The sequence below is a fragment of the Molossus molossus genome, unplaced genomic scaffold (assembly GCF_014108415.1).
Source record: "Molossus molossus isolate mMolMol1 unplaced genomic scaffold, mMolMol1.p scaffold_m16_p_19, whole genome shotgun sequence".
In the NCBI taxonomy this organism is placed as follows: Eukaryota; Metazoa; Chordata; class Mammalia; order Chiroptera; family Molossidae; genus Molossus; species Molossus molossus.
Window position 1 is genome coordinate 21,665,458 of NW_023425354.1, and position 26,873 is coordinate 21,692,330.

The following is a 26,873-nucleotide window of genomic DNA, read 5'->3' on the forward strand; positions in this document are numbered from 1 at the left end:
CCCTTCGAATGGCACAATGGAGTGATTGTGTTCCCTATGGGAGGACTTCCCTTTTGAAAAACAAAGCAGAAGTTTCCCTAATCTGACCCATATTCAATAGGGGAAGAAGGCAGGGGTCCCAGGTCGGGAGAGTGGGAAAGGAAGCCAGGCGCAGGCACAGAGGCTCAGCCTGCTGCACTGGAGCGCGTGCCGGCCTCAGGAGACGGAGAAGCAAAGGAAGGCTGAGTGTCCGTGGGTCGTGGCTCTTCCGCAGACATCAGTCCATGGGCACCAGGCTCCCAGGTCCCTTCCTTAGGTCTTCTTGGGGTAGGCCTGACAGGCCTTCACCATGTCTTTCAAGAAGTTAGGAACTCCATTCTGCAAAGCAAAGGAGACAGCAATCACTCCCGAGTCTCTGGGACGTGGCTAAAGTAAACAAAGATGGCTTTGGGAAGAACAGAAGTCAGTGGGGCCTTGGACCGGATTTCAACAGAATGTCGCCACAGGTAATGACGAAAGGTGAGATCCAGGTCGTGGGTGAGACTAGATGACAGAGGCAGGATACTGCCTTATATTTTGGCCTTTGCTAGTGAACAGCTAAGACATTTCTGAGACACTGTTTCTTAAGAAGAAAACACGGGAGTTGGGATCGGGCTGGGTTGTCCGAGTCTTCTAAACAAATGAATGGACTTGCTTTACAGAATGAGAGAATGGTGAGGATTTGAGGACATGAGGGTGGATATGTTATTGCTTAATGAGTGTTGATCATTGGGCAAGATGTCCCCCAACACTGTCTTATCTACTCGCCCTCTCTGAGGGGTCATATCCATCTCCACATTTAAAAGGGAAAAGCGCGATGCTTCTGTGGACTGCACCATCAGAGCAGCGCCTGGATTCCAACACACAGGGGTTTGACCCACAGCCTGTGAGCTTTCTCACTCTCCCCAGGGATCTGTTGAGCCCTCCAGCCAGTACGCAGAACTTGCCCAAAGCAGGCTGAATGGTCCCCATGAAGACAGGCTCCTAGGCAGTCTCTGGGCTCCCCCCGGGGGTTCCCTCTCCTTACTGAACAAAACAAACCTGGAGGCTTCCCCCGGGCTTGGAGACGTCTGGCTGTCTCCCAAGCTAGGGCAGCTCCTCCATGAGCAGATACAGGGTCCAGAGGCACCATTGTTCCTACAAAGAGCAGGCTATTGTCCCGAGGTTCCAGAGAGTGATCCTGGCCGGGTCTCAGGGCACGAGCAGGGAGGGGATGGCATTCAGGCTAAGGATTCTTTGTCTTTTGTCCCAGCTTCATCCTGGGTGTTGGCAACCCCAGTCCTAATCGTGGTCACTCAACCAAGCGGCTTCATAAAAGAGCCTCATTAGGCTTGAGACAGCATGTCTCTCCGGCCTGACAGCCCCGTGGGCTAAGTCAACATTTGTCAAAACCACCCCCCCGCCCCGCCCCGCCTCCTGGGATCTCACCTTAGCGGCCCAGTTAATGAGCCAGGACGGAATTTGGCCACCCGGGTTATCGAAGTAATACATGAAAACTGGAGGGGGAGAAAGCACAGTCAGGAGGAGAAACCGGTCAGAAAGGTACAGCAACAAACCCTACGGGCCTGCCACCTGCAGACGCGACCAGAAAGAAAGGAGGGGACTCATCGTTCAGCTGGACCCTCTCCTCTGCCTTGTCGCTCAGGACATTGATATAGAAATATGTTTGAAAACTCAGTCAAGGCACATTTTGCTGCTATTTATCAAGCACGTGGCCAGGACTAGGCACTTGGATCGAGTCTCATCACTTCCCTCCTGTGTGGGCTTCACGATTGTAAGGAGCTGGTGAAGTGAAGCCCCGGTGTGTGAAGAATACAGCGGAGACTCAGAGAAGTTTGAGACGTGGCCAGGTGACAGGTCTGACAGGCCCGGGAACAAGGAGTCAGGTTTTGCTTCAGACTCGAGGCCTTCTCATTCCAGCAGCGCAGGTGGCCGCTGCCCCGCTCTGCTCCCAGCCCTTCTTGTGGGTCGCACTCAGGGTCAGCAGGCCCGGAGTCTCTGGGCTTTTGCTAAGAGGAAGCTGTGGCCCCAGATACATTCCTACTGGCTCTGCGCCCCACCCACAGGCCCACCTCTGAGCCCTCTGGTCGACTTCGATGTTCTAGTTCATCTGGACAAGAGTCCGTCAAGAATGGAGTGAGTCAGACTTCAACACCCCCTGGTACTCCGGCCAAGCTTCTGGGCCGAACTGAGTCTCTCCCCAGGTGTTCATCCCTCGTGTGTTCTGCACCCCTGCCCAGTCTCCGACCTCAGAGAACGAGCCTCACCCATTTACGTGCCTCGCGGTCGGCGTGGCCTTCGCGTGGGCGGCCCTGGCCGGGGTGCCAACGTGCACCCTGGCTTTACCTTTGCTCCCCTTCTTGCCGTCGCTCTCAATCGCCAGACTCTGCTTGTACTTCTTCACCCGGATCACGCCCTGCTTCTCAGCAAAGCACGAGGCGGAGGTGCTCTGGGCCAGGACCACGCAGACCTTCCGTCCCTCCACGTCCAGGTCCCGCCGCTCCCGGATGTAGACGTACTGCAGTGCCAGTCAAGGTGCACGTCCACACCGGTGTTCAGCGGGGCAGACGGAAAGCCCCACAGGCCAGAAGCCACAGGCGGGCATTCTGCTCCTCCACGTGCTCCCGGTTCTCACTCCACCCATCTGCCCTGTCTCCTTGCCTGGACGGCCAGAGTGGCCTCCTTCCACCTGGTGCGTCACTGGAGGGCACGCATTGCCCACCTGGGAATCTCCTTGATGCTTCCCGTTTTGCAGGGAAACCACTCCTTTCGCTGAGGCGGCACTGGGAGGTAATCAGAGGGTTGATCACCTGTCAGCTGTGTGATCCTGCTTATTTACCCAGCTTCTCTGAGACTCAGTTTCCCTATGTACGAAAAGGGAGCAACACTGCCCAGCAGGCAGGTTTGGTGGGGGCACTCTAGGGAGACCGCAGCAGAATAAGCACTCTATAAACATTCCAAGTCATTCCACTTTGTCCTGACTTCCCCCAAAGCTCTAATTACTGACCCCTACGCACGGAGGACAGGCGAGCAATGTTGCAACTGGTGATCGTAGGAAGGCACGGAATTCCTGAACGTTTCTTAGGTAACACTGGCTCGCCAAGAAGAACAGTTATTTCATCACAGTAAATACACAACACCACTATGTCTATAGCATTATTGTAGGGAAGATCATAAAACCCTAAGAAATGATTAAGTCACCACACTGAGCCCTTACATGTAATTAATGTGTGCTTCACCTATAGCGTCTAGTTTGAACCTGACAAATCCCTGTGAGTTCAGTATAAGTATCCCCATCTCACAGGTGACAAAATTACATCAGAGAGGTAAAGACACTTGCCCAAGATCCCGCAGCCCAGCTGACGTGATGAAACCTGAATTGGAACCCAGATCTGGCTTCAAAGCCTAATTAGACTCCTAGGTGGATGGGGCTCAACTCTTTATACTTTCAAACGGCAGCATTTTAGCTTTAACACTAGAAGCAATTAAAAGCCTAAGACAGCCCTGGCTGGTTTGGCTCAGCGGTTAGAGCATCAGCCTGCGGTCCGGAGAGACCCGGGTTCGGTTCCCGCTAAGGGCATGTACTTCGGTTGCAGTTTGTCCCCAGCCCTGGTTGGTCGTGCGGGTGGCAGCCACTCGATGTGTCCCTTTCACGTCGATGTTTCCCTCTCTCTCTCCCTCTGTCTCCCTCCCACTCTATCTGTACAAAAAATGGAAAAATGTCCTCAGGTGAGGATAAAAAAATAAAAAAAAGCCTAAGACAATGGACGGTCACTCCCAGTATAACACAGCTGCGCTCTCTATACCAGCAACAATCAGAGCCAGGCCGCCCGCCGGTGACCCACGCATCGCTCAGGCACCTGCAGACGGTCTACTGCCCACAGCCTCTACATCATGAAGAGTCAGGTTGTGAAATGTTTTAGGAAAGAAACGATGCTGCTTTGGGCTCTGGAGCTCCTCTCTCCCACTTAACAGGAAATATCGTCCCACTTCTTCCCACAACTTAGCTCACGTGACAGATGTCCCCTGACATGCCACTGAAGAAAAAATTAATTCGATACACATGCTGATTAAAATGGGGGGAGGGTTGAAGGATTGGAAGGTCCGGCCTGCAGCCTGTGACTGGAGAACCAGCAGGTCACGGAGGCCCAGGTCACGCAGCCAGCTGGAGAATGGGTACATGCCCAACCCGGGACCCTGCTCCCCAAAATGCTGTTCTTTACCCCTGCACTAGTCTCTGTTCTCAAACATCTAACCATGCTTATTGGAAAGACAGATATGCATATAAACAGACTAAAGAAAACTCCTGGGATTGTGCGGCGTTGGAGAGCCAATGGAACAGCGTTTAAGGAGCCCCGAGTGCTCACTGCTGAGAAAGCCTCCCCAGCAGTGTCCCTGCGTCCCTGCGAGGTCAGGGACGGCCACGGCCTGCTCAAGGTCACCATCTCTGCAGACGCTGACCTGGTCCCAGACCTGCCTTTTCCACCCACTGGCTGTGTGGACCGGAGTCAGGTTCCGAACTTCTCTGCCTCCGTTTCCCTCCCTGTGAAACGGGGGTGATGTGTCTGCCTTGCACCGTGATCGGCAGGATTAGAGAAAACCGCCTAAGACCTAAGGGGCTGATGAATCCACAACTTGTTGAAATCTGTGCCATGTGTATACAACCTTTCTGGCACTATGGTAACTTTGCCAATAAATAAACCCTCATGGAGTTTCAAATCTAGGGTAGACACATGTAGAGACAAAAAAAAACAAAAAACACATGCAGATGCCCTGACTGGTTTTCTCAGTGGTTAGAGCGTTGGCCCACAGACCAGAGAGTCCTGGGTTCGGTTCCCGCTAAGGGCACGTACCTTGGTTGCAGTTTGTTCTCGGCCCCAGTTGGGGTCGTGTGGGTGGCAACCATTCGATGTGTCTTTCTCACATCGATATTTCTCTCTCTCTCTTCCCCCTCTCTCCCTCCCCCTCTATCTGAGGGTAAATGCAAAAAAAAAAAAAATGTCCTCAGGTGAGGATTAAAAAAACACAAGCAGACAACACACACAGAACACACCCTCTGTTTTTAGAGAAGAATTATGTAGGAACAAGCAGACCGATAGAATGCGAGAGCTAGGACAGATCCCAGTGATCTAATTCAGTGGTTCCCAAAACGTATTCTTTCATCCACAAACCCCTCTGCTAAAAGGATCTTGTATGGAAATTCAGTGGGAAAGTGCTCGCTGCTGTGATCTGAAGAGAAAGCTTGCCTGTCAGTCATCCCTACCCCAGCTGCCGCCCAGCCAATCCCATCCACCCCCCAGGCCAGTCTTAAGTGGGCTTCCCAGAACCTTGCAGTGGCAGCTAAAACTCCCACATATCAACTCATCGTAAGATACATAAGGAAACTGAGGGGGAGAAACATATACTCCGTGTCCAGAGCCCATAGTGATAGAGGGACCACAGTGGGGTCCATAAGACATGAGGGGGTACGAGAAAAGCTAGAATTGTAGGAGCCTGGGTTCCAGTCCCCACACTGCCCCTCATCACCTGTAATGATCCCTCTGTCACTTTTCCTCTCTATAGACTGAGGGACTACGTGAAACTCTCTATAAAAAGTTCTTTCCAAGTCGCCAGTCCTGTGGCCTAACAATTTCAAGCCCTAGAAAACTTCCCTGGAGAGAAGAAGCAGCCCTCCAGTGACCACGACACACGTTCCACATGGTCAGGCCCAGAAATCACACTCTGACGTCTCCCAAAGTGAAGCAAGGCGCAATAACAGCTTTAGCAGGCGCTTCTGCCAGAGTCCAAGGCAGTGCGCACCTGCTGGACACGCCCCCCCGGGGGACGGCCACGGGGCACCGCGATGCCTAGAAAGCAGTGACGGTGCACCTTGGGAAAGGATACATCCCTGTTGGACAGGGGAAAGGGGTACTTCACTTCCCAGTAGACCACGGTCTTGCCGTCGCATTCTTTTTCATAGAGTTCTAAGGAGAACAAAAGAAGTTAGTGCATCTGGAAGCCTCCTTGGACTGAATTAACATGAAGCCTAGGTAGGGTGACCTCGTGCGGCATGGTAAACTATTAACGTATTCGGCATAGACTTCTAGAAAGAGTCAGGCCAGTTTTTTACCACCGACAACTTGTTGCCTCAGAGCACAGTCTATCAGATATAAAAGTACAGTCAAAATAAAATAGAAAAAACAACAAAACGTGTCTACCTCAGAGCAAAACAAGATTCTCAGGTAGGATGCAATGAAACACCATCAGGCATCCAAAAACAAGTCTGTGGGTTTTAAAATCAGGGTAACCACAAGGTGTCACTAGAGTACCAACAGTTTTACTTTTCAGACCTTTCTTCCCTTAGATGTTAGGACCAGACCACTGGCTCAGGGCTAAGTCACCCAGACTAGTGTGTTGAGCTGGGAATAAAGGTTCCGGAGAGGACAGTGTCCTTCCTAAACGGCGAGAAAGTGGCATGACTGTGGCCAACCCAAAGTATCCTCCTTCTCTCCCATGTTTCTTTACACCACAGCACCGCTGCAGTGAAACTCCCTTACTATCCCATCCTGCTGTCGTGTGCGAACAGCAGCCGCTCGTGGAGGGAGAAGCCAGGGGGTTCAACGAGGTACACAGCCTGTTAGGTACAGTGAGCTGCTCCCTAACCATTCAGAGAGGGAGCCACGCCAGGGCTGCTGAAGTAATCAAGAGGGTCCCTTGAGATGCGATGGGGAAGATGTATTATTTAACTCATCTTTTGAAAGAACAGCTATGAGAGAGCTTGTCAGCCCACTGGTGCCCCAGAGGTGGAAGACGGCCTGGAAAAGGGCAGGAGTGGACACCTGTTGCTTTCCCCAGCTCAGCACTGACTCCGCCTTCTTGGACCAGCACCTCAATTCTCCTTCAGGGCACCCCCCTTCCCTCTCCTCTCGACCGTGTGGTTTAGGCAGAACTGGCTCAGCATTCATTCCAGGGCTGGGAAAATGAGCAAGCCCTGGCCCGGGTCCAGCTCAGGGATGGCGCCTCTGGCCAGGGTCTGAGCTCGCCGCTCGAGCAGGTTTACGCTGAACAGTGGCTGAGTAAAGGCTCTCGGGTGGCTCACAGAACATCCAGGAGCCAGAGTTCTGTTTAGAGCCCCAGGATTGTTCCAGAGAAGCCAGCCTGGTGGACCAGACACCGCCGTGTGACGAGAGTACCAAAGGTCAGAAGCTCTGCGACTCTCCCCAGAGTCAGGAGGCCTTTGCTGTGACCGTCGCCAGAAAACGATTCTGCATGCTGCCCGCTTCCCCACGCTGCTCTCTCCCAAACTGAAGCCCCGTGGGCATCTTATTGGCCACTTCCGTACCACACGGCTGGACCATGGCTGCCAGGGGGCCTGCGACAGAGAAGACATCGTCCCTCCCTTGGACGGGCGAGCATCACAGTTCCCCTTAGATACGAAGCATATTTGAAAACAGTAAGTGACCTAAAACCATGACAAATGTCCACAGGAAATAAGCATGTGATCCCTGCTGAGCTGACGAAAGCCAGTCCTGGGGCTCTGGGGTTAGTCCTACGGTTATTTGGAAGCCTGGATCTTCGAGTGGCCACCTTTGCCATGACATAGGAATCTGCCCGAGGACTCAGAAGAACACTGAACCAAGAGATGGAGCAACGATTCAAGCATTGGAGGCAACTCTCATGCAAGCCAGACACCCAGGGAGTTCTCAGTGCCATGAACCACTCACCTCTCTTCCCTTTCCTTACCCTGGCATCAGTTGGCTTTGTGTTCCTTGCAACCAGGAGCCCTGGCTACAGCAAGGGTCTTTCCGAGTGTGTGTGCCCCTTGGCAGCTCCGTAGTTCTGTTCCACCGGCACCGAGGTGGCACAGGTCTCTCCCGGCTCTGTGGCAGGAGGGTCCCGCTGGATGCCCTTCGTAACTCTCCATCACTCACAGGGTAAAGGCCAAGAACTGCACACTAGCAGCCAGGCTAGGCCCGTGGGGACCTGGACCCTTTTCCACCCTCGCTCCAGAGTCTGCTACCACATTACTCACAATTTGTACCTGTCATGCTGTTTCATGTTCTCCTGACTTGACTTGTGCTGTTCTCTGGGCCTAGGATGCCCTTACACCCTTAGCCTCACCTCCTCATGTATAGTATTCTTGTGTTTATAAAACTTCTACTCAGCCCTGGCCGGTTTGGCTCAGCGGTTGGAGCGTCAGCCTGCGGACCAGAGAGTCCCGGGTTCGGTTCCTGCTAGGGGCATGTACCAAAAAAAAAAGCAAAAAACAAAACAAAAAAACTTCTATTCAACTTTCAAATCAGAGCTTGGACACCACCACCTCCAGGAAGCCCTCCAAGACACATCAGTATACAGAATGACAACCAGCTTACAGAGAGAGCCAAGTAGCCCTCAGAGCAAACTGGAGAATGGATCTAAGAGTATGCAAAGAGCAAGTCCTAGGCACAGTTCAGCCCGGCACTTCAGACTTTTATGCCAAAATTAAAAATGAAACATAACAGAGTAGAAATTTAACCCGTTGCTTTCTACTAGATAGAATAAATAACAATAAAGTAAAATAACAACAAAAATTCTATATTCTCATTGACTTCAAATAAAGCAGTAGGGGATACTCACCTTTAACAAACTGGTCCCACTTTTTTCTGTACTCTAAGTCCATATAGACCTCTGTGAACAGAGCCGGCGGGCAATCCTCCAGAACACCGAAGACTTTATACTCATAAAGTCCAGTCTTCTGCAGAAACAGAACAGGCAGAAACAACCTATTGATTTCCAAGTTGACAGACAGCTGGGCTGCGTGGCGTGTCTGAGGTTGGGGTCCATGCCACACCATTTACTGAACACCTTCCTATGGTCCTGGTGCCGTGATGATGAAACAGCAGATGAGGACCCTGCTCTCGTGGGTCTTAAATTTGGCTGGAGCATGGGTGGCGGCGACAGCTATAAATAGTATCTGGCTAAAGTAAATAGGTTCCAAGAAGGGTTATGTGATCAATGGGACTTGATTTGGAGGAGAGGGGGTTCTAAAGAATCAGGAGGTCAGGAAAGGTCTCTATGAGGGACAACATGATCAGAACCCCTATTCCGAAATATGAGGAGTGATTCGTTGGAAGATGAGGACAGATCGTTCCCAGTAGGGGGAGCCCTTGGGCTGATGGATTGGCAGGCTCAAAGAGCAGAAAGTCAGGGGGTCTGGAGAACTGTGGCTGGGGGAGAGTGGTAGGAGCTGAGGTCACAGAGGGGTGGGGCTAGGCCCCAAAGGGATTTGTAAACCAGCATGAAGGTAAAATGTTTTGTTCTAACAACTGTGAAAAACCAATGACTGGCTTTGAACAGAGTATGACTTTAAAAGGACGATTCTTGCTGTTTGGTAGAAAATAGATCATAAGGGAGCAAGAAGACTTAGCAGACAGTCCAGTAGTCTGGACCAGAGAGGACAGTGATCTGAACGGGGCAGCAACAACCGTGATGGGGAGAAGTCGATGATTTAGGGATACATGTTGGAAGTAATGTCAACAGCAACTGCTGTGGGGACAGGCTGACTATGGGGAGAGAGAAAGCAAAGAATTACGAATAACTCTTAGAACCTTTGCGTGAACAACCAGGCAAATGGGGAGTTCTTTTTTCTAAGACAGAAAAAACTTGGGGAAGAGATCATTTGTGGTCTGTAGGATAATGAAGAATTCTGCCTTTGAGTTTGAGATGCTTATTAAACATCCAAGTGGGGGTGTCATCTAGGCAGCTAGCATTTGAGGACAGGCTACTATTTTAGATATTCCTGGGGAATAATGAAACCCAACACACTGTTTTATCAATTCCAAGACAGAATTTCTCAACAACTGCTTTAAAAATAAATAAAAAGGACTTGTGTACACAGGACTAAAAAGGAGAAGAAACACCCATTTCAGATCATATTAGTCCCTTTTATTCAGGAAAAAAAAAAGAAACATTTCTAGATTCCAAAGTACAAGAGCCCTGTCTGGAGGGTACTGGGCTGGAGTCGGCCACACCACACCCCTTCACTGACTTAGGGATACATTTAGGGGTACAGCTCTTCACTCTCTGTACGATGGCAACTGAAAGTCCCATCACCTTGTCCACGGGCTCTGTTGTTGAGGTTGAACCGACGGCGCTCAAATGTCAATGCAAAAGCAAACAAAGAGAAAGAAAGCCTTTAGATGCAGTCAGCCTCCATGTGCTAACACAACGTCAGTGGGTAATTGTGCATAAACGAAGCCATCCTTTTCAACACTGTGCTAGAGACTCCTGTGAAGTCAAGGGGGCACCATGATGAACCTCTCCAGATACCACGAGGCTTCAAGGGTCTCCTAGTTTAGGAATCGCAAATACGTGTAAAAGTACCTGGCAAGCAATGGAAGGTAAAACTGAACCTGAATTCCTAAGAATTTTCCAGCTCCAAAGTATGTGATCTGTACTAAGGGTTTCCAGTCATAAAATGACAATCTAGTAGATCCAAATCCCTTGCGTGCTGTGCCCTGGATGACCCAAGGGGAGGACAGACCAGGGGAGAAACCTCTCCTTCCTGTCCCCTCCCCTCACACCCACACATGGAGAGATAGTGAGGCTTTAGTGTAGCACCTTTTTACACCCACACGTTTCAATCACCTCTGGAAGAGAGACAATTAGCAACTTGTTCAGGAACACTGGGGCCCCATTTTCAACACATACTGGGCAGAAGGGACAATTATGTCTTGAGATGATTATCTCCCCAACCTGACCTGAGTTAGCAGTGGCTATCTGGATAAATGAAGACAAACGGTTTCCTAAAGCCGGTTCCTTTCCCCTCCTGAAGGGCACCGCAGCCCTGGTGACCTCAGTCCTCGACAGATCACAGAAAAGAAAACAGAAGCCCGCGAGGAAGAGGAAAATAGAACGGTGTGATTTACGTGGATACTGAAGAATGAACTATTGTGACAACTTCCTTTAAACACTCCCTTCGTGGCCGAACTGAGAAAGGCCAGAAGGCACAGGAACAAGAGTCTCGGTAACACCTTTCCGAGTCTGTCAATAAAAGGCTCTGGTTCAGTGCTGCACAGCCCCGCCCGGGTTCTTGGGTCAAAGCACTTTTTTCACCCGTTATTTCCTTTAGAAAAGGATCTCAGCAAACAGACTCACGTTTTTATTTTGTCTTTAAAAAAAAAATTAAGTGAATGTTTTATAATTATAGAAATAATTCATATTATTAAAAAATTGGAAATGCCTAAAAAGAATCTAGAAAATAAAAATGGCATGTGGCCCCATTATCCACAAATACCTATTGGCAATATTTGACATACTTCTTTTACGTAAACAAATACATCTATATGTTACAAAAATGGGAATCATATGGTAGCCACAGCTTGTATTCTTATTTTTAACAATATTATATTGAAGCTGTGGAGAAGTCACACCTAATTTAATTATTCTTTTAAGTTATTTCTATTTCCAAACATTTTTACAAATATAAATACCACTGGAGTAATCTATTATTTCATATGGAGCAATTTGGTCCACAATTCTAACTTTTTTATTAGGAAAGCTTCCAAAGAGATAAACTATAGGGTAAAAGATATTAACATTTGAGGGCTCTTTATACTTTTTATACATTAAAATTTTTTTTTTTCCATTTATTGATTTAGAGAGAGAGGAAGAGGAAGAGAGACATAGAAACATCGATGAGAGAGAACATTGATTGGCCGCCTCCTGCATGCCCCCCACTGGGGATTTGTCCCACAACCTGGGCATGTGCCCTGACCAGGAATCGAACTGGCAACCTCTTGGTGCATGGGCCATTGCTCAACCACTGAGCCACACAGCCAGGCTACTTTTTATACCTTTTTAAGAAAATTTATACTCTCACCAGTAGCAACGGATCATCTCACCAGGATTGGGTACCACTGTTTGTACAATTTGATAGAAAAAAAGTACAAATCATAGCTTACTTTGGGCAGAGTTTTACTATTGCTTGAACTCCTTAAAATTAGAGACATAAACACTCTGTGTAACATTTGTTGCAGATATGTTCCTAAGCTTCCCAACATTTCCATAAACAACTCTCATTAAGTTTACTCAAAAGGTTCTTGGCTTTCAACTACAGAAGGGTTCCATTTCTTCACCACACTGAAAAACACACTGCTTACTTATTTGTCTAATGCTCCATTTACAGAACATTTGATTTCCTACACTTCAGATAGTGAAAGAAGTACTCAATGGTAGAGAATCATCAATACCTAGTGTAGAATACAATGACCAGAAGCAGAAGATGCTCCCTTCTTTCAGGCCATCCTTCCTGTTTGGCGCTGCGGCTGCCATTTTGTGATAAAGAGGTAACAAACATCAGAAGGCAGAGTAAGAAGACTCAGAGTTTTACTGGCATCATTGATCAAGTAAACCAATGTCAGCAGCTGTTGACCTATGAATTCCTTGTAAGGTGAGAAATATAAACCTCTTTTTAAGTCCCCGTTAGTCCAGTTTTCTGTTACTTGCAGTAAAAGCCATCCTAGTGGATTCGAGCGATGCTTCCTGACCATGAATGTGAAGAGCCCCGTGATCTGGGGAAACAATGGAGGTTCAGGAGTCTCCCTGCTCTCTGTGTTCCAAAAAAGAGCTTATTGTGAAGAACCGCCATCCCCCACACGAAGGAGCTACACGGATGCCCACGTTGTCACAGGTAAATAAGACAAGGACCCTCCAGATTCCCTTTCATCGCCTCGTAGATGATTCTGAACCGCTTACCCCACCGATCAATCAGAACAAAATACTTGTTAACTGAACTGCTTAAGCGTCTCTCCTTCTTCCAGGCCCCTACACGCTGGCCCACCCTCAGCCAGAGTCAGCATCCAGCCCCTCCGGAGATCCAGCCTCAGGGAAAACGATTCCATGAGCTGCCGTCTCATCCTGTCCCTTCCCTACACGTGGTATGTAGCCCTGTTTACTCCTCTGTAAAAAAACTCTTTATGCCTCATTCCGAAGACACTCACAGATCGAGGCCCTCCCCCACTTCGCTATTATCTTTCGGAATAAAAGTCTCTCCTTGCTAAGTCTGGTTTGTTTTCCATTTGGCGTGAAAGTGGAAAAGTAGACGGACAGAAGAGTGCCGATGAGACTCGGGAACACTGACAGGGAACTATGATTATGGGTCAACTCATAAAAACAGCACAGAAGTATATAAGCATTGCTAAAACGCACTGCCCAGAAAGAGAAGGAAGCAATAATGGGCCCTGTTAATGAACATTGAATAAAGTCTATTGCCCTGGCCAGTTTTGCTCAGCGGTTAGAGCATTGGCCTGCGGTTCAGAGAGGGTTCGGTTCCCGCTAGGGGCATGTACCTCGGTTGCAGTTTGTCCCCAGCCCTGGTTTGTCGTGCGGGTGGCAGCCACTCAATGTGTCCCTTTCACATTGATGTTTCTCTCTCTCTCTCCCTCCCACTCTATCTGAACAAAAAAATGAAAAAAATGTCCTCGGATGAGGATAAAAAAAAAAAGTCTATTGAAGTTCCCATAGAGATATCTAAAACTCCATAAACTGTTCAAAAGGTGCTGCCGCCTTCCACTAAGTAACTCAGGAAAAAAAATGATGTCTTGCTGGGACCCGATACACCCTTAGCCCTGAGAGGACATCAGCTTAGGCTGGCGTTTCGGGGTGGAATGTGCTCTTTGGTGATTTGTCACCAGTCGTTGGTACAGCCGTGTACTCTGGGTTTGGACTCCGATCCCGTTGACGTGCTATAACCCTGTGTTCCAGCGCTAGTCACCGTTTCTCAGCACAGTGCAGTTCCCAGTCCTATATCGTTATCCCGTGTCATCTTTAACATAGCCCTGTGACGCAGACAGAAACCCTGGTGTTTCCTCCATCTGTAGACCAAGAAGCGAAGCTCAGTGAGGCTGTTATTTGCCTGAGTCCTACAGCTAGTACTGGGGACAGCCAGAGAGAGGGTGACGCCAGCCCCCTCTACTTCCCACGATGTCTCCTTATTTAGCTCTACTCTGTCCAAACCACAGTTCCAGACCACGTGCTAAAGACTGAGGTAAAGAAGACCCACCGCATAGAACGTTAGAGCCAGAGGAGCCTGAGACCCTTTATAGAAAAGATGTCAGTGACTTGCCAAGCATCAGTCAACGACACTGTCGGTGGCACAGCCTGGATGGGAACCTGTTCCTTCCAGTCCCTGCCCCAGACCACCCAGGATGGACCTCCCACAGAGCTGCTCCCCTGAGTCCCTAAGCCTAGTGTGTGTCCAACGGGCCTCCAACTACCAGGAGAGGTACTTTTTAGATGCTGCTTCTGGGGAGTTTAGATAAGGACCAGGGAAAGGGAGGAACAGAGAAAGGATGGGTATTATCACTTCCAACAGACCAGGGTTATGCTATCTTTCCTTATATTATTGCAAAGAGTCATTTCAAAACCCTGTAGCCGGAAAACACAGCCCGGTGGGGACAGCAGGACTCAGAGTCACAGCCTGCACAGGGTCCAAGCTCTTCCCCCGGCTGGCCTTGCTTTCTCAGCACAAAGAGTGTCTAAGGATTTTCTGCCTAAGGAAATGACTATGAGGATTTCATTGGATTATCCAGCCCTGGCCGATTTGGCTCAACGGTTAGAGCATTGGCCTGCAGACTGAAGAGTCTCGGGTTCGAGTCCCAGTCAAGAGCACATACCTCGATAGCAGGTTTGATCCCAGGCCCCTGTCAGGGTCGTGCAGGAGGCAACCAGTTGATGTGTCTCTCACATCGATCTTTCTCTCTCTCTCTCCCTCCCCTTCTCTCCCTTCTTCCCTCCCACTCTATCTAAAAAGCAATGAAAAAATATTCTCGGGTGAGGATTTAAAAAAAAGGATTATCCATCTAACGTTCTTAACAGAATAAGCACTTCGTATTACATAGCACTTTCCTTAATAAGGCCGGTGTGATGAACTTTTTCCAGACTGAAGAACTCAGGATTCAGAACAGTACCATAATGCATATGTCTGGGGAAGCTAACATCGATGGCGCACCTGCCGTATGTGGGCCTTGTGCCTAACAACTGACGCCCACGATAATCCCGTGAGGGAAGCATGTTATGTTTTCCACTGTGTAAATGAAGAAATGAAGGGGGTGGAGGCATGGTTCAATAACCAGCTCCTGAAATTGCTAATTTTTTTTTTTTTTTTTTTTTATCCTCACCCGAGGATATTTTTCCATTTTTTGTACAGATAGAGTGGGAGGGAGAGAGAGGAAGGGAGAGAGAGAGAGAAACATCGATGTGAAGGGACACATCGAGTGGCTGCCACCTGCACGACCAACCAGGGCCGGGGACAAACTGCAACCGAAGTACGTGCCCTTAGCGGGAACCGAACCTGGGTCTCTCCGGACCACATGCCGACGCTCTAACCGCTGGCCAGGGCTGAAATTGCTAATTTTTGAGATGTTCAGGTATTCAGCTAACCTATCTACACATCAAGCTGTGACATTTCTTAGCAATGGTCATTCAAATGCATGAAAGAAAACCGTTCAATTTCTTTTCACCGCCTTCATAGGGTTAACATATTTTGAGGAACAGTATAGCCAGTAATGGTACATTTATTTATCCTAAGCATAATAAATTCTGGAAAGCTAAATATTTATACACGAGAAACATCAAAATGTCATAATGTTTGCATTTGGCATTGCAGTTCCCACAGAGAAGCAATCCCTGGTGGACCCCCACTCCCTTAACCACCCCCAAGCTGACCTCACTCATTCCCTTAAATTTATGGTGTTTATTCGCATGTACATCACTATCACACAGCCCCGATGAACCCCATTTCCCTAACCCTGCAAGTGCACCCTCAACGGGGCCCTGAATTTTCTTTGCTTCTCACCGAAGAGCTCATTTCTATCCCTCCGGGGGACAGGAAACCTCCCAGCCTATGACTGTGGAGGCGACCCAACTCTGGCCGCTCTAGCAAGTAAGAGACTCAGATGCTATGGAAAGCAAGCATGTTCCACCCGAGAGAACCAGTCCTAATGACAAGAGCCACAGCTGCCACTGGGAAGAGTGTGCCCAGACTGTGCGAAGACAGCTAACTACGTCTGATGGAACATTTTGGATCTAAGAAAACACGGGAGGTTTACTCCTTAGGACTGCAGTTAGCTAGGTAAAGTAATAAGGACAACGAATGCTTGTTGAGTGCGTACTAAATACCGCACTGGGCTAATGCTCACCGTGGATTAGCCCACTTAATCCACACAGTGATAATAGGAGGTAAACCCACTTTTTAGACAAAGAAACGGAGGCTCAAAGACATGTTGGGAAATATCGGGAAAAGGCAAACCTGTAGAGACAGGAGGTAGATGGGTGGTTGTCTGGGATTTGGATGGGAACGGGGGTGACGGCACATGGGCAAGAGGTTTCTTTGGGGGTGGGGTAACACAAATGTTCTAAAATTAGATTGTGGGGAAGGTTGCATAACTGCATAAATTTACTAAAAACCACTTCCCCTCTCTAAAAATCAATAAGCATATCCTCGGCAGAGGATTTTTAGAAAAGAAGAAGAATATATTCATTTGCATAATTTCCCTGAAGGGTAAAATGCCCCCCAAAATGATGCCAGGGAATGGGGAGCCTTTGGAGTTACAGACTGTTCCCCCTGGAGGGTCTGCCAGCCCCCTCCTGCCATCCCGTTAGCTCCGACGTCCACAGCAGGCTGCGAGACCAGACAAGAACCATCCTCCCTTGGCATTGCCCATTCAGCCCACGGTTCACCCGGGTATCGGTATGACGTTATGTCCAAGGATCCAGAGGGTCCAAGTCCTTCCCAACCACTCACCTCTCCTCTCAGAGGCCCAGAGAAAACCAGAGTATTGTGCTTTAATGGTAACCACCTCCTGCGATCCCTACGCAGGAAGCTGGTGAAAGACAGGGAGAGAACGTGAAGCTTGGCGTTTACCTAGAGACAGAAGTAGTGGATGCTCTGCACCTCCCCTTCCCTCAAATCTAAGTCTCAGGCCCAGCACTGTCATGCTGCCTCACCCCACACGCTCATCCCGGGAGGGCAGAGAGGAAGAAGGAAGCTCCCACATAGCCGTGCAGCTGGCTGCAGGTTCAGGAGCCATGGAAGAGGGGCGGGAGGGGCGGGGGGGCAGCATGCACGAGCCGAGCCTTGGTCTGCGGCGGAAGTGCAGCCCCACACGTGGGCGCTCAGCGTGATGTCTGGGTGGTCCTCTTCACTCGTCCAATATGACTCGACAGGTGTCCTGGGTTCAAAAATGATCTATCAGGCACACTACTAACTGCCCCTCCTGTAGGAAAGAGGCAGAAGGGGGAGCAAAGGCCTGTACCCCTGAAATAAGGAAGCTCCCCGTAAACATCAGATCCCACTTGGGAAGTGAGTGGAAACCTCTCACCCACTGAGGTGAAGCTGCTCTCTTGGGAGTTAAATCTGTGCTTCCCACCCAAAGGCCACCTTCTCTCAGCCCAGCCTGGCTGAAGCCAGAGTTTCCCCGTCTCGCCAGGCTGTAGTGATTTAGCAGGTAACGGCATGGAAAGGACATCCCTGGGAAAGGACTGCCTGACCCTCACCAAACTCTTTGACTAGAAGCCCTACGAAAGGACAAGAGCAAAAGTGGGCAGTCCTTCCTCACAGTGCCCGGCATTGAGATTTCAAAACATAAGAAGTCGTCAGTCGGATCTTTTCAGTCCATTTACTCGGCCCGAATCAAAGATGTGAGCCTCTCTGCACACCAGTTTCACACTGTCCACTGCATCGTCATGGTGTCCGTTGGCATGGTAACACAATCCGGAGCTCCGGCCAGACCCGGCTGCAGACCGCTGGGAGAGCAGCTGTTAGTGGCCCATAGCCCTTCTCCGCCGGGGGCACTTCTGGGCACAGCTCAGGGGACCACATTCACTCCCCAGTGGCCACTAACTTAAGAATCAGGGAGAGTGAGCCTTAAACATTGCCTCTGTCTTAAGATTCTCTTTTGGATTCTCACTCTTACCTTTTAGTTTCCATTGCTTCTCAGCTTGAGGTCGCTCTTCTACCTCTTAACGTCAGAACCATCCTGAGGACCATGCTAGATTCTCCCCATACATCAGGGGTTTTCAAATATGGTCCCTAAACCAGTGGCTTCAGCACCACTTAGCAACTGGTTAGAAATAAAATGCAAACATAGAAACAAAAGAAAAGAAAGATAAGAAAAAGAAAAAGAGCCCACTGGTGTGGCTCAGTGGTTGAGCGTCGACCCATGCACCAAGAGGTGGCTGGTTTGATTCCCAGTCAGGGCACATGCCCAGGTTGTGGGCCAGATCCCCAGTGGGGGGCGTGCAGGAGGGGGACCATCGATGTTCTCTCTCAATGATGTTTCTCTCTCTCTCCCTTCCTCTCTCTCTAAAGTCAATAAAGAAAAAAAAAAGTTTTTAAAGGAAAAGAAATATAATGCAAACTCTACCCCACACCAAACCTACTGATTCAGAAGCTCAGAGCGGGGTCTCAGTGCTGAATTTAACAGGCCCTGCAGGTGATTCTGATGCATGCTCACGTTTGAGAACCACTCTGCCATATATCATTTCATGGAATGATTATTGAGAAGTCAACAATGCTAAACAGTGAATATTATCCTCGGTTTGCAAATGAGAAAGCTGAGATTGCAAAATGAAAAAGTAACTGAGCTGCTAGTAAGTGGGGCCTGACTCCTAGACACTCCCCCACCCCAGCTCCACCACAGTCCTGTGGTCTCCGGGCTCTTCCCGAAAAGCAAGGCAGGCATCAGCTGGCTCGGGAACCCAGCACAAAGCGTGCCCTCTGCTGCAATGGTCTAACCCCGGCATGCCTATTTGAGACTCCTGGGAGGCTTGGACACTAAAAAACAAAAATAAAACAACGACAATAACAAACCATTTTATTTTAAAACGTACATAAAAGTAGAGAGAACAGAATAATCAAACCCTATATGGAAGGGTAGTTTTCCTAAAGAACAACCCAGGCCCACTTTAGATGAATTAAATCTGGGACTCTTGGGGAGGACGTGGGGACTCATACACTTCTCCTCCAGATATTTGAATGATGAAATGTTTCAGTTCACCTCTATCTCCATGGAGGGGATTCCCTTATCTAAGAGATATCACATCACCCCTGGCAACCCCATCCCTCTATCCTTTTATCCCACTGTCCTTCTTTGATGCACTTTTTTACCCCACATTTCATGATACACTGAGTACATTCTCATCAGTGAGTGTCATTCATTGCTCCCCCGGCCGCTCCTGCTCCTCCGTGTCTGTGAGGGCAGCAGCACGGCCTTCGATGAGGACCTGCTGGGTGAACAGAGTGGTGCAGAGTGAGGATTTTACCCCAGGACTGTCTGCCTCCAAAACCCATGCTCTTCCCACGACACCAAGTGGCAGCTCTGACTAGTTCAGCTTGGGCTCCGGAAAGAAAATAGTTCTTGCCTTGAAATAAGCTGTGTACTGGTACTGAGTTTATCAAAGTAGACGGGTTCATGTCTCGTTACAAGTTATGAGGTCTGGTGTGACTCACTTCACAACTCTGGGTCTCACTTCCATTGGTAAGCTAGGAACGTAAGTCTGTCCCTGCCTCTCTTCCAGATTTGTCCAGCGGAATAATGAAACTTACATGTGTGCCCATCAGGACGGCAGAGTAGGTGGACACTGAACTCACCTCTTCCCATGACCACATCAAAATAACAGCTAAATTACAGAACAATCAACGTAGATAACCATATAAAGACTGGCTGAACAGAAGTCCTATAACTAAGAATATAAAGAAGAAGCCACATCAAGTCTGACAGGAAGGGCAGAGACACAAAACAAGCTTGCCCCAACCCAATTATGGCAGCCAAGAATCCAGAGGCTTAGCTCAGCTGCAGAGGTCCCGCTGAGGAGTGAGGGGTTCCAGCTCCATGCTAGGTTCTCAGTTTGGAATACCTGTGCCAGGAAGGGGAGCCCACAAACATCTGGCTGTGACAGAAGGCTGCTGGAAACCCAGACATCCTCTTAAAGGAGTAGCACACATACTCTCACTTGTAGGCACTCACCTTGGGCTCTGGCAGAGGAACAGTAGCTCAAGGGGAGCCAGAGACACAGAGGGAGAAACTGAGTTGTGTGACTTTGGGGTGAGGGCTAGAGGGACAGCTGCTATTGTCCCTGTGTTAAGCAGTCTTCCCACGTGGCTGATGGGCACCATCTTTCCCCGTGTTGAACCCTTCCCCCACAGCCACGTCTGAATCTACATTAGCCTGGTGAACTCCACTAGCTCCACCCCGACGACCCACAGCTGAGACTTCGCCCCACCCAACTCACACACAGCCCAAGAGTCTCTCTGTACCAATCAGCCTGGGCCCACACTGCAGTCTTTCTTATAACACCCTCGAAGAATTCTAGTCAAGTATGGGGGGAGGAGGGGTGCCAGAGACATTACAGGGAGAAACTGAGTGGTGTGGCTTCAGGGTGAAGGCTGGAGAAATGGCTGCCATTGTCCCTATGTTGAGCCCTCTCTCCACACAACCGAATTTGAACCTGCATTTGCCTGGTGAGCTTCACTAGGTCCACCCTGGTGACTCCCGGAGACTTCGCCCAACCGAAAAGGTCTGCAGATCCCAGATAGGTAGTAGCTGGATTTTATTACCCCACTGACATCAATCTGATCTTCCAGACAGAAAAATCAATAAGGAAACAACCGCCTTAAATGACACGTTAGATCAGAAATATTTAATTGATATTTTTAGAGCATTTTAACCCAAAGCAGCAGAATATACATTCTTTTTCAAGTGCATGTGGAACATTCTCCAGGATGGACCACATGTTCGGTCACAAAACAAGGCTCAGTAAATTTATGAAGACTGAAATTATATCAAGCATGTTATCCAACCACAATGTATGAAAACTAGAAATCAGTTACAAGAAAAAAACTGAAAAACATGTAGACATAGAGGACAAATAACATTAATACTAAACAACGAATGGGTTAACAATGAGATCAATGACAAAATCAAAAGACACCTTGAGATAAATGAAAATGAAAACACAACAACCCCCAGATTTCTGATCAAGATGGTGGTGTAGGTAAACACGGTACTCACCTCCTCCCATAACCACATCAACATTACAACTCAACTACATAACAACCACCATTCAGAACCACCTTAAATGGAGCTGAATGGAAGTCCTACAACTATGAAATTAAAGAAGCCTCATCAAGAATGGCTACAGCATTGGGGAGGCAGCTGGAAAGGCACCAGAGACATAAAGGGAAAAAATTAGTTGTTTGGTATCTGGAGCTGAAGAGGCAGCTTTCTTGGGACAGACGTGCTGGTGGAGGCCATTGAGCCCTTCCCCCCACAGGCCCGGCAGATAGGCACCATATCTGGGACTCCAGCAACCTGGCTCACACTGTTTGCCCCACCCTGGTGATTCCCTGAGGCCCTGCCCTACCCAAATTCTGGGCCCACTCAAGCTGTTTCCAATAGCTTTACCATAGGATTGGCCTGTCTTGGATCCTGCTTCTTAAATTATCTCAAACAAGCAGCATTTGGCCTCAGCGAGCCCCATACCTCTCGCTAAGTGGCCTCAGGCCAGGCACTAGGAGCAGCCAGTCTTGGTTCACAGCTTGGCTTTGCCTGGGCATCTCCAAGCCCGACACAAGAAGCAGCCATCTGCAGACTGCTTTGTAGCTTATGCCTGGTGGCCCCGGGTAGAACACAGGCAGTGGCTGACCTTGCTCCAGAGCCAGCACAGCCAGTGGACAGCTTCAGACCATGTCAAAGCACCACCACCCAACCACCTCCACAAGTGACACACTAAAGGAGTGGACTCAGTGGGTACCAGAGCCCTGCTGAAGTAAATCTTGCTCTGTGTGGTGGCCCCTGCACAGTTGATCCTGAAGAGAGTCAGAGGTTGGTGGTCAGTGGACACAGCCAGTCCTTTCAGCTGTTCAGCCTGAGTAAATCTCTCCCACTGACGTGCCAACAGAAATCAAGACTCAATTACAACACAAGAGGGTACAGTCCACATGAGGAGTGCAGCAGCTGGGGTGACCACAGAGGCTGTGCCTCTGGACCCAATAGGACATCTACTACAATAGGCCACCCTAGGAAGCCTAGGAGGAATAGCAACTCTACGTAACACAAAGAAACAAGCACAGGGAGGCAGCCAAAATGAGAAGACAAAGAAACATGTCCCAAATGAAAGAACAGAACAAAACTCCAGGAAAAGGACTTAACAAAATGGAGATAAGCAATCTAACAGATGCAGAGTTCAAACACTGCTTATAAGGGTGCTCAAGGAACTTAGTGAGAATTTCAAGAAACTTCGTGAGAACATCAAGGAACTTAGTGAGGACCTCAAGAACACAAAAAAGGACCAGTCAGAAATGAAGGATGCACTAACTGAAATAAAAAATAATTTACAGGGAATCAATAGTAGAGTAGGTGAAGCCAAGAAGCAAACCATCGATTTGGAATATAAGGAAGCAAAACACACCCAATCAGAACAGCAAAAAGAAAAAAAGAATCCAAATAAAAATGAGGATAGTGTAAGGAGCCTCTGGGATAACTTTCAAGCATGCCAACATTCATATCATGGGGTTACCAGAAGGAGAAGAGAGAGAGCAAGAAACTGAAAACCTATTTGAAAAAATAATGACAGAAAACTTCCCTAACTTAATGAAGAAAACAGACATACAAGTCCAGTAAGCACAGAGAGTCCCAAACAAGATGAACCCTAAGAGGCCCATACCAAGTCACATCATAAATAAAATGCAAAAGGTTAAAGACAAAGAGAGAATCGAGAATCTTTTTTTTTTTTATCCTCACCCAAGGACATTTACCTTCAGATTGAGCAGAAGGGAGAGAAGGAGGAAGAGAGAGAGAGAAACATTGATGTGAGAGAAACACATCAACTGGCTGCCACCCACACAACCCCAACTGGGGCCAGGGACAAACTGCAAGCAAGGTATGTGCCCTCAGTGGGAACCCGGGTCTCTCTGGTCCGCAAGCTGATGCTCTAACTGCTGAGCAAAACCCGCCAGGGCCAAAGAGAGAATCTTAAAAGGAGCAAGAGAAAAGCAGTTAGTTGCCTAAAATGAAGCACCCATAAGACTGTCAGCCGATTTCTTAAAAGAAACTTTGCAGGCCAGAAGGGAGTGGCAAGAAATATTTAAAGTGATGAAAAGCAAAGACCTACAACCAAGATTACTCTATCCTTCAAAGCTATCATTTAGAATTGCTGACCATATAAAGACAAGAAAAAGCTAAAGGAGTTTATCACCATCAAACCAGTATTATATGAAATGCTGAAGGGTCCTCTTGAAGATGAAGAACAAAAATATGAATAAAATGGCAATAAATACATATCTATCAACAACTGAATCTACAAACAAAATGAACAAGCAGAACAGAAACAGACTCATAGATACAGAGAACTTTTTTATGGTTGCCAGATGGGAGGGGTGTTGGGGGGATGGGTGAAAAAGGTGAAGGGATTAAGAAGTACAAATTGGTTGTTAGACTGAGGGAATGGGGGAGGTGAGGGGGGGGAGATAAACCAAAGAACTTACATGCATATATGCATAACCAATAGACACAGACAATAGTGTGGGGAAGGCAGGAGGGGGGCGGAAATGGGGAGGATGGGGTAAAGGGGGGGGAGGGGGACTCTGTAATACATTCAACAATAAAGATAAATTTTTAAAAAATACAACAACCCCAAATCTATGGGTGTTCGTAAGAAAAGATTTACTAACAAGTGATTAGAAGGAATTCTCTTCCAGGAGGAAGGTAAAGGATGGAAGTCAACCTGGAAAACAAATGAAGCTTACAAAGTGGGTCAGGCAGCAGATAATGCTGAATAATGCTAAAGGTCAGTAAGGTTCTGGGAAGGAGCTTGTATGTACCCTGACCCATCAGGGCCTCCACAGTTTAATACAGATGAAGATCAAAACGGCCAGGGCCAATGGCCCTCCGTTCTGGCTGCCGAGGCTCAATGGCACACCTGTGGGAATCTGAGGGCCCTCCAAACTTTTGAAAGCTCTCTAATTTACATCAATGTGCCATGGCCGTCCTCCTCTCCAGAACAGGTGGAAATAAGACAAATAATATGGTTAGTAGGATAGGACCTGTTCTGAATACCACTCATATCCTCCCCACAGGAAGGAAGTGGTCCCTGCTACATAGCAATACACAAAGGAAACAATACACAATACAAAACCATTCACTCTGTCTCAGCTTACAGGCAATGGATACTACGGGATAAAAGCCACAAAAAAGCACAGGCCCGCCCTGGCCAGTTTGGCTCAGCGGTTAGAGCGTCGGCCTGCGGTCTGGAGAGACCCGGGTTCGGTTCCCGCTAAGGGCACGTACCTCGGTTGCTGTTTGTCCCCGGCCCTGGTTGGTCGTGCGGGTGGCAGCCACTCGATGTGTCCCTTCACGTCTATGTTTCTCACTCTCTCTCCCTTCCTCCCTCTCCCTCTCACTCTATCTGTACAAAAAAAAAAAAAGCACAGGCCCTTGCAGTGTCAGAGGTATGGATTCGTGAGAGAGACGGGGTGTATGGAAATAAAGCCAGAAATGTGAGTTAAGACCAAACTAGTTCAGAATAACCTGCGGGCAGCCTTCTTTCAGAGAGGCAATATAGAAGTGTATTTATGGCACAGGTCTGGAGCAACCAACTTAACTTTTTCATAGATTCATTTCATACATAAAAAAATATGATTATACTTTTGTTTTCCATTTAAAAAAGTATAACCATAGCACCATCCATTAGGGTTGATGTGAGGTTTAAGTAAATCAGCACCTGCAAAGACTTAAACAGTGCTTGGAACATAAGAAAGCATGATATGTATTAGCTATTACAATAGTTATTATTAATTCTGCAATCAACAATGCCAATGAAATGGGAGTGATAAGATCATAGTCTCTCGGGTGTTTGAGGGGGCTGGAAAACTAGTTAAGAGGTTACTGCAATTCTAGGTGAGAGGTGCCATCCAAAGTGGTAAACATATAGGAATGTAAAGGGAAGGGATGTGTCTGCGCAATCAAATGGACAAAACTTGGTAAATACCTGGATGTGGCTGGTAAGGAAAATGGAATAATTAGAGAGAAGATAAATGGATTTTGTCTGAAAGCATGTCCATTTTTCCACCAAGATATTATTGAAATTACACTGGGAAATTGTCTGGTCTAGACTGTGAACTGTTCACCTTGCTATACCCAATGGCATATGTCGTAAGACATCCAGAGCTCCTCCCTGTTCTCACACTGTAATACTCTGATCCTCTGCCAAGAAACCTAGATTTCACTTACCTTGCCTAAGGGTGACTTTTAACCGACTTGCCATGAACTGCTATTACACGGAGCAACTGATGACAGGGCTCAGGTGCAATATGATCCTTCCCCCAGGATGGCTACCTGGTTCCAAAGGCCTGCAGGAACGCCTGGAGGCTTGCTTAATATCCAACTCCTTTCCTCCATGGCGTTCCTCTGAAGCTTTAGCCTAAAGTTATTAAGTGCAACTTACAAGGAGGAGGGCAGCAGCCAAAAGAAGCAAGTCCCTAAAATGGCTGGAGATGATGACAAGCCCCTCCTCAGCGACACTGCTACCCCCACACGCTCACCACCCCCCACATCCAGTCTGAAAAGTCCAGTCTCCTTTCCACCTAGTCAAACCCAAGGATAGTTCCCACATACACACACCTCTGGCATCCACCCCGCAGATCCATGGGGCTGAGAATCAACAGACCCACGTTTTAACGTGACGGTTAACTTCTAAGAAACCACACGCTCGTGGGGTCTCAAACCTACGGCTGGATTCTGATAACCTCCCAACTCCCCACACGGGACCGAGTCAGCTGGAGGCGCCGCCCCCGCGCTCGCTCCTCCCAGCTCCGGGGGACCTGCCCCGGTCCTGACTTCCGCGGCCGCAGCCCCCCAGTCCCGCGGGGAGGTTGGTCCCGGGGTGCTGCAGCCCGGCGATCTCCGGCAGGCCGGCCGCTACCTGGTCCAGCAGCCGGTAGATGCTGATGCCCAAGGTCTCCACCAGCAGTTGCCAGTCGGCCCCGGCCAGTGCGGGCTGCTGGAGCTCGGCACAGGCCTCCAGGAACTGCTCCTGGGTAAAGCCTCCGGCCGTAGTAGGGTCCATCCTTCCGCAGCCTCAGCTCCTCCGCCTACCGGAGAGGCAGTAGGAAGGCTTGATGTAGGTTCGGGGGTGGGGCGAAAGGGTAGCCCAGTGTGATTGGCAGGAAACGGAGAAGTAATAGAGGGGAAGGCGGGACTCAGTGAGGGGAGGAGTCTAGCCGGAGGCGGAGCTGGGAAGGGGCGGGCCTAGATAAGTGGGCGGAGCTGAGCAAGGGATGAGGGAAGCTGGATTTGCGCTAGGGAAAGATGGAGGGAGGGGCTAGGGGCTAGGAAACTGGGGATGGGGTGCTTATTTATAGATGGAAGGAAGAAGGGAGACACTAATGTCATCTCAGTAACATCCCTCAGTAGCCCATCCCATACTCCTCCCCACCCCATAACCTCCAAAACTGCTTGGGTGGCTCTTTTACCTTCTCTGAAGAATATAGGGAAAGTCTCTGAGCGGTTTGATAGGCTTGGGAGGTGAGACGGACAACGTACAAATGCTGGAAAATCTCGGGGGTCAGATGCTAGAACTATATTTTTCAATATAATTTCTATTATTTCTGTTATGCATTTTAAAACATTATTCTGAGAAGAGGTCCATGTGATTCACCAGAAGGCCAGAGGGGTTCATTCCACAAAAGGGATTAAGACATGAAATCTATATTGGATCTACAAGGTAATTTGCCAGCCTAGAGGGTGAAAGATGACCTAAAAGTTTTATTGTGTCCACCAAGGATTTCTGCAGTTTGCATAATTTAGACCTTTTGCAACTCAAAGACCTTTTTGTCTCTA

At 48.6% G+C, this 26,873-nt stretch overlaps 1 protein-coding gene across 3 annotated transcripts; it reads right to left on the reverse strand.

Moving 5' to 3' along the window:
- LOC118634184 (phosphatidylcholine transfer protein) lies at nt 1-26,150 on the reverse strand. Of its 3 annotated transcripts, none has more exons than XM_036268529.1 (6): nt 25,957-26,150; nt 8,614-8,731; nt 5,902-5,981; nt 2,365-2,536; nt 1,447-1,514; nt 1-357 (listed from the first exon to the last, which is right to left on the reverse strand). In XM_036268529.1, the coding sequence occupies exons 1-6, from the start codon at nt 26,098-26,100 to the stop codon at nt 292-294; spliced, it is 648 nt and encodes a 215-aa protein (XP_036124422.1). In that variant the 5' UTR covers nt 26,101-26,150; the 3' UTR covers nt 1-291. The 3 variants fall into 3 exon arrangements, with proteins under 3 accessions (XP_036124422.1, XP_036124424.1, XP_036124423.1); XM_036268531.1 differs by lacking the exon at nt 25,957-26,150 and adding an exon at nt 24,324-24,369; XM_036268530.1 differs by lacking the exon at nt 25,957-26,150 and adding an exon at nt 8,828-8,937.
- Nucleotides 26,151-26,873: the final 723 nt, after the last annotated feature.